At 42.7% G+C, this 7,456-nt stretch overlaps 1 protein-coding gene across 1 annotated transcript; it reads right to left on the bottom strand.

The window, feature by feature from the left end:
• Positions 1 to 1,677: 1,677 nt before the first annotated feature.
• Positions 1,678 to 7,254, bottom strand: LOC137332944 (cis-aconitate decarboxylase-like). The gene is made up of 6 exons (XM_067996991.1): positions 7,188 to 7,254; positions 6,987 to 7,044; positions 6,181 to 6,368; positions 5,465 to 5,557; positions 5,081 to 5,286; positions 1,678 to 3,963 (listed from the first exon to the last, which is right to left on the bottom strand). Exons 1-6 carry the CDS (start codon positions 7,203 to 7,205, stop codon positions 3,045 to 3,047), a joined length of 1,482 nt encoding a protein of 493 aa, XP_067853092.1. The 5' UTR covers positions 7,206 to 7,254; the 3' UTR covers positions 1,678 to 3,044.
• Between the last annotated feature and the right edge of the window lie 202 nt (positions 7,255 to 7,456).

Genomic DNA, 7,456 nt, shown 5'->3' on the forward strand with positions numbered 1-7,456 from the left:
CCTTGTGAGGGGTGGAGAACCTCTGCCTGTCCCAAACAAGCCAGCTGTGTAGGAAGGGGTGTGGCTAAGGATGGGAACTCCTCGGTCAGGAATTTCCACATCCCTAGCAGAAGAGCTGTAAGCTGGTATGCCAAATGGGACTAGGAGTACTGAACCAAGTAACAGTAGTTGTGGGGTCCACCTTTGGGGTCCAGGCCTGTAACAAAACCTGAACTTATGAAGCCATTAGCAACTTTTAATTTTTATGGCCCCCCTTACAATGGAGGTCGATGGCAGGGGGGTACAGAATTGATCTTTCTAGAGAAGGGGGGCGCCCCGGCATTTCCTCACCCAGCACACTCCACCACCATTTCTGGCCACCTGAGGCCTCCTGGAGAGCACTAAGCCACCTGTCCCTAAACTCATTTGACTTGGGTAAGTATAGTGTGCCCAAAAGACAATTACTGTAATGTTTATCACGCGTACCGGAATAGATGACTCTTACTCTTTTACTGATTGTGAAACAGAATCTAGGTTACAGATATTTCCAAATTGTGAAAGGGGGAACTTGAGTCAGCTGAAAGCTGCTGTGATGAAATTTAAGAAAGAAGAAAGACTTGCATTTATATAGCACCTTTCATGACCTCATTGGCAGTTTCCTGTGGTCATTGCCCGATAGGTGTCCCAGGGCCTCCAGATATAGTTGATGGAATCTTGACAGGTGCAGGAAATCTGGTTATACTAACTGTTACGCACTGTGATATGCTTTCATTTATGCAGTGTGACTGAAAGCAGGATGTACTGTTTGAGATGCTTCTGAGGGCGTATCCAACATCATGGTTAGTCAGGCATTTGAAGTGCCTGTGATTTCCCAATATGTGTTTCCGGTGTTCGAGCCTCTACTTCAGAAGCATGCATTTGGAAAATGAGCACGTGGTCAACATAAGTCAACAAATAATTAAATCACATTGTTTAATGCAATGTTACCAAAATCACCAAACATTTAAAGTACAATATGTTATTAATTATTCAAAGCAACAATAGTAATTAAGATGTTTTGAATTACATGGTAAACCTATTATTGAATCAGAACCAGGCAACACTGATTTTAAATCAACACAATGATATAAAATGGCTAAACATTCTGTGTTATTTGCTTCTGTCTACTGTTCACTAATCAGCAATTGTAACACCATTGGTTCCACTGCCTAATCTATGATATGACACCTTTGAAGTAGAAAGGATGCATTTTCAATATAACTGCACTGTCAATTAAAAGCAACTTTGCATTGCACCCACGCTGCAGTTGTAGTGTGAATGCAGCAGCCTGATTCTGGAGTCAGGGCCTGGTTAGACGCCAGAACAAATTTTAATGAAACTCCCTGAAGGAAGAAGTCTTGCTCCACTTCACTTTGGAGTACATTCAAGCCTTAACACACAATTTTACACAAGTTTAGTGTCTGTCTGAAGCCGAAACTGCCTTGCACCAATGCTAAATTTGCACTGTAAATGTACCCGGAGATCCAGCAGCATCACGTTTTCTGAGGTAAAACCCATTACCAGAGCCCTAGCACTTCACACTTCATGGCCACAGGTGTTATGTAAGGTATTATGTTAGAATGTGTAAGTTTTAATAACATAATTATCAGGGCATCGTGTAAAAAACATGTTAGAATCCAGAACAAAGTATTTCCAAAATTATGCCTTTTAAATTACATATTTTATAGCGAATTATTATCTTTACATCTATGTGCAAACATCAAGGTTCAGGAAAACTAGTGGCAAACAGAATGAGGCCGAAACTCCTGGGGTGGGTGAGAGTGCAACTTGAAAAGATCACCCACAATTTTCGGTGGAACCCAGATTCATTGGATTTTCTAAATTCCAATTGAAGGACAGTCAAGGCTTCCATTGCACCCACCCACGTTCGCAGTCAGTTTTGGGGGTATATCTGGGGGCGTTTCCACGCTACCCTGGGAATTCCAAACTCACAAGCTCTTTAGGGCCAGCAGAAGCCACGCGTGCTGAGAATAGACACGGGCGCCAAATTAGACTTTTGGGTGGCCAACTGGCAGAGCGCGCCAGCCGGTCGCCCGTTCTGGCCGCAAAAAGGTGGCTGTGATTTTGAGGCTCCCTCCTCATTTACATCGAACCGGAGAGTCGAGGGATGCCAAATGGGCATCCTGATGCAGCTTACTGGATGCAGGCTGGCCAATATCAGGCCAGGTCAGCAAGATAAGTGCAGAGGGAGGATAGGGCCCCAGGCCAGCAGCAGCCCAGATTATTTTGGTGAGGCTCCTACGAGCCCGGCGTAAAAATTGAAACCATCTTTGCTGGGTTTCTTCGGCTCCATCGCTCTTGGAACTGATCAGCGAATGCACAGGGTGCACTCCGATCAGTTCTCTCCTAAAATGGCAGTCGAGGTTCTCTGTACGTCATAGGACCACAAAGTGCATATTAAAAGGGTCCAACCACTGAACCAGATAGGCGCTATGGCCATCCAGCGGTAGGCCTCTGTTAAAGTGCCAACGGGCCGATAAAGGGGTGGCAACTCTACCAACCCTCTTTTGAGGCCATTATCCCCTCCCAGTTAATACTGATTTCGCGAAGTGAAAATTGGCCCCATGGATTCCATTATGGGCCTATGAAAGCCCCAAATTCCCCAAGAGGGATTGATCACCTTATGATTGCAGCCTCTTTGTTCCCTGCAATGATAATTTTTTTTACCAACTTATTGCATCTCGCAGGGTACCATTCCAGTTTACCCACACCTCATCAGGGCAGGTATCTCCTATGCACCTCCATAAGTGTGGGCTGCCGTCCCAAACATTAAAATGACCCATTCCTGGAAATTGGCCTTGTGTCACAGGCCGGAGCAGTCAGTGGAGGGAAGTCTTACCCCACTGCACTTCTGGTGGTAGACCGGAATCCCAGCAATTTCAGTCCCAATGTCTTCAGGAGTTTCAATCCTTATACCATAGATTACATAATATCTATCAATCATGAAAATCTATGATCAACATGCTAATTAAATTTGGACATTAATGCAAATAAGTTGACATTTTTCATTGCAAATAAGAAGTTAAAGTGGAACTATCCCTAACTTTTTCAATGTTCTCAACTGTGTCGATAATAGCTTCTATTTTGTCCTGTTCCAGCACATGTGAAGCATTATTTTTGAATTTGTTGAGCAGTGATTCTCTAGACAGTGGCTTTCTCCAGTGTCCGTAAAAGGTGTCACATTTTCCACTGAGCACATCTCTGTTCTTCGGGACCAGAACCACCTCTCCGTACATCTTCTCAAAACTGGCCACGTTATCTTCAGGATGCTGAAGCTCCACTTTGTTGAGTAACTCACTAAGATTATCTCGATGGAGTTTACTTTCACTGAATGATTCAATGCTTACATCTCCATCCAACAGTGCCGAGCAGGCATTAAACTGGAAGGAATGGCGAGCCTCATGTTCCGTCTCTGGGAATGGCCTGTTGATGTATCGGGAAATGGGGACGCGCAGTATGATTCTTTCAATCATAGAGGGTGAAAAGACACCCTCATTGGCAGTCACCAGCTGCCTAACTGAGGCAGCAGCATCTACCACCCAGTGCATGCCCAGATGAGCTGGGAAGCGCTTAAATGCAATATCTTGGTCCTCTAGCAGAAAACGTGTCTGCTCAAGTGGTGCCAGCTCCTGAGGTTGATAATCACCATAGAAAGCAGCAAATCCAAAGCAGCCGGGGGTGTTGTCTAGAATTTTAGCATTTCCCTCCATTCCTTTAGAGGCAAGGAGGGCTGCCTCAAAGCCCAGCCGTGTGGCATTGCCAATATGGATGGGTTTTGCCTGAGTGGCTGCATTGGCCATGGGTGCCCCTGAGAGTGAAGCTGCAATAGCCAGGGCATTAATACACTGATTGGGGTTCAGTGATAGAAATTTAGCTACGGCTGCAGCGCTGCCCATTGTCCCAACCACACTGGGAGGGTGGAACCTGTTAAATAAAGAAAATATATTCAAGAATCTGATCCTTTTACTTGTTTATTACTATTACACAGTAACACTTCAATTCAACAGAATTATCAGTTTTGTTGTGATTAATACTTCTACAAAGTGCTCTTTTACAGGTCAGATTCTCTACTAGAGCCTCTAAACGAACTCACTGCCCAGTAATCGGCCATTTACATAAATGCTCTTAAGGAATGGTAATAAAACCTGATACTTTTTTGTGGGTTGTACCCAGAGGTTAAAATGTTTTCTCTAGATATTTTATACTGTTTTATTACCCTCTACAACTTTTCATTTACTGATTCATTACACTTTTTATTTTGTTTATTTTTGCCTAAATGCAGATAAACTGTGACCCAGCCAAGAATAGTTTTTCACAAACCCCAAATTATAATGTATTGGACCTTTTCCCATTCACTCCAATTGTATAATGTTCTTGTCAAACATAATACTGATTTCTGAGCAATGTAATGAATGAAGTACCAAGGAGTGGCATTGGTGTAAAGATTCAAAAGGGAATTAGAGAGAAAAGAGATTGAAGTATGTAGTGAAAAAGGAAGAGGGGTTGATCTGTGAAAACTGAGAGGGGTAGATTTTGACTTTGGCTATCATCCCTTTTACACTATTGCACAATCAGCAGCCCGATTTACATCTCCACCAATTTTTATTGCCATTGAAGAGTCAATGGATATAAAATTCGGGAGAGATGTAAACCGGCCTGTCAATTCGTTATCACGTCTTTTCCTGTGCTCGTAGATAATCAGCATTTAGGTGTGAGTTACTGCTTCAAATAATATTAGAAAAAACAATAACCTCGAGGTAGAGTCGGGTCTAACAAAAATCATGTCTATCCTTTCTGTTAATCTGGAGCCTAATGGCTGCTCCCTTCCTCAACACTATCACTAAAACAATTCTACTCTTTCTGCTGACATTTATCCTAAAGCAGTAGCCAAGATCTATATGAAAGGAGGGTAAAGTTGTTCCACGTGCAACAGTATTAAAAAGGAGACTCTTTGAACACGTCAAACGACACATTTTGATCTATTCGGCAACAACTTTAGTAATTGCTGCACCGATGTTTGAATTTAGTGCCAGAATCTTACCTCTTCGGAATGTTGTTGGCCTCTTGGGAGAAGCGCATCAACCTGCCCTGAATTTCAATGCCCACATTAAAGGCCAGCAGGAAGTCAAGGCCACTGGGTTTGGAGTTTGGAGGCAACATCTGGGCAGCAGCTAGAAGGGCAGGCAGCACAGCTCCCGAGGGATGGGTGGCAGGGTGCCAGGTGTCATCGAAATCCATCGAGTGGACCTGAGGGACAAGAAGGGGCAACACTCAGATTAACTCTATGGAAACAACAAGAAATGGGCAGAAGAGTCCGTTGATATGAGGAGAGTTTTATCATTAATATTTTTCTGCTACTTGTTTGGTTTGGGAAGCCCAGTTGAAAGAAAGTTGGAAGTAGATAGATTGAGTACAAATATCTCACCGCGACTCCATTGGCGAAAGCGGCCAGAGTGGGAGAAAGTTTTAATCCATTGCGTCCATACACCGAGCTGACTGGGTCTGGGGCAAACATTTGCTGTTAGAAAAAAGGGGAACAGGTTAGAAAGGAAGGAACTGGACAGCTTACTTTGAGAAATGGTCTATGCAGAGTCTGTTGGCTGAGACAGTGACTATCACTGGTAGAATACGTGTGCGAGTGAATATTGCAATCATTGGATTCTGTAGACTGGGGCTGCCAATCCGTGCGCAATTTAGTCTTGTCATGTTGACTTTATGCCAGTGTAAAACGGGCTATAGTGTATCGGCAGCCCGTTTAACAGGTCCCAAAAAATCAGGAGAGATGTAAAACGGGCTTTGGATTCGAAAATCACCCCCTTGGATTTATCCCACAATCTTTGAGAATCAGCCTGAAACGGTCTCCAAGTTCGACAGTCACTTTTGCATTGATATCACCCAAAACCACGTTACATAAATACGAAAGTGGTTGTATAAACGCAGCCTAAAATGAACGCAGGGTTTGGTTTGAAGCCCTGAGAAGGCTGTTTGTGTGTTTAAAGGGAACTCTTGAACTTTCGCTGCACGGCGGTAACTGACAGATATTTTAATATAATTGTTACTGGTCAATGCAGCAGGAAGTATTCGTTCAGCACGGAGTGTTGCGGTGACTATATGTTTGAAATTAGTTCACGTGTACATTACCTGGCAATAATTGAGGCAGATATCAAAAACGTGGCTGGTGCTGCCCAGGACCCCGACCCCAATGTTATCCAGGATCATGCGTTTACTCCTCTGTAAAACCGTGTCTGAGAGATGATCAGCTTTAACCCCAGAGACAAATGAGCCGAAACTGCTTGTCACCGTCTCGTTCAAATCCGGCGCCTCGAAAGCTAACACAGAAAAAATACAGTTGTTGTAAAATTGTGTGTGTTTGTTCAAATATATTAAATTAAAACCGCCAATTTAAACTTATATTTTCCTCCAGAACGAGTTCTATAAACTGTAACAGAAAAAACTCTCACTTGGAAATAAAAGACATTTCCCCGCCAAAGTGATCATATTTCGGAATTAATAGCTCTCTCATGTTAAAGTTGAAAGGAAAAGTAACACAAGCCTTTTATTTCTTAGGTTTTGTTACAGACTCCGAGAGATGGACTGAAATAATCAAACCTACAATATCAAACAACCAGCAGCGACTTTAGTTACTTTATTATCGACCTGCCGCTCTACAACTGTATCTGGAATTTAATTCACAACGAGTATCACTAGTTCTGCTGTTACCACTACTGTTGTATGGTTTGGACGGATTTCTGCTCGATTTTTTTCAGTGCATCACCTTTGAGTTGAAGCGAGCAAAAATACTGAGATTTCACACGGCCCTTCCCACCCTCAGTGTCACATTTGCACCCTACACCTGACTCCAGAAATGAAGCATACACGCATGGATTATCAGTGAACATTTTATTTTAATTTCGTATCAGATATAAACCAGGTAGGAGGATATTTACCTTTGCGGGAAATCTTATGGTACAGTCGCTTTCCAACTGTGAAGCAGGACTGGGTTTTCTAAAGAGGAACAGAACGAATCACAGTGTTAGCAATTAATCTTTAAAAAATACAAACATTTTAAAAGATGTAACTCATAAATAAAAAGATTACAAATATGGAAAAAAGTTAGATTAATTTTTCAAAGCTACATTAATATCTACCTGCAGTTTGGAAAACATTCTGGTGCTTTTCTCTTTGTAGCTGTTCTTGCGATCGGGACAAATTTTACTTAGAGAATTGTCTGATTCTGCTGACTTTGACTCGATATTTATACAGCATCTCGGAGCAAGAGAGCAGCAAACACACGTCAATCACCCCCGCCCCCCCTCGGGTCAGATGTTATTGACACCGATTTGAATAATTAGAATTGGTCAGAATTTCCTTGACCGCGTCATTGCTCGATCAGAAAAGACTTAAGTCACAAGTCGCT

This window comes from Heptranchias perlo, chromosome 15, assembly GCF_035084215.1.
Source record: "Heptranchias perlo isolate sHepPer1 chromosome 15, sHepPer1.hap1, whole genome shotgun sequence".
Classification (NCBI taxonomy): domain Eukaryota; kingdom Metazoa; phylum Chordata; class Chondrichthyes; order Hexanchiformes; family Hexanchidae; genus Heptranchias; species Heptranchias perlo.

Coding starts and splice junctions, on each gene's coding strand:
- LOC137332944 (XM_067996991.1), bottom strand. Junction 6,369..6,986: donor CCATAAGATTTCCCGCAAAG/GTAAATATCCTC, acceptor TTTCTGTGTTAG/CTTTCGAGGCGCCGGATTTG. Junction 3,964..5,080: donor GCCAACAACATTCCGAAGAG/GTAAGATTCTGG, acceptor TTTATTTAACAG/GTTCCACCCTCCCAGTGTGG.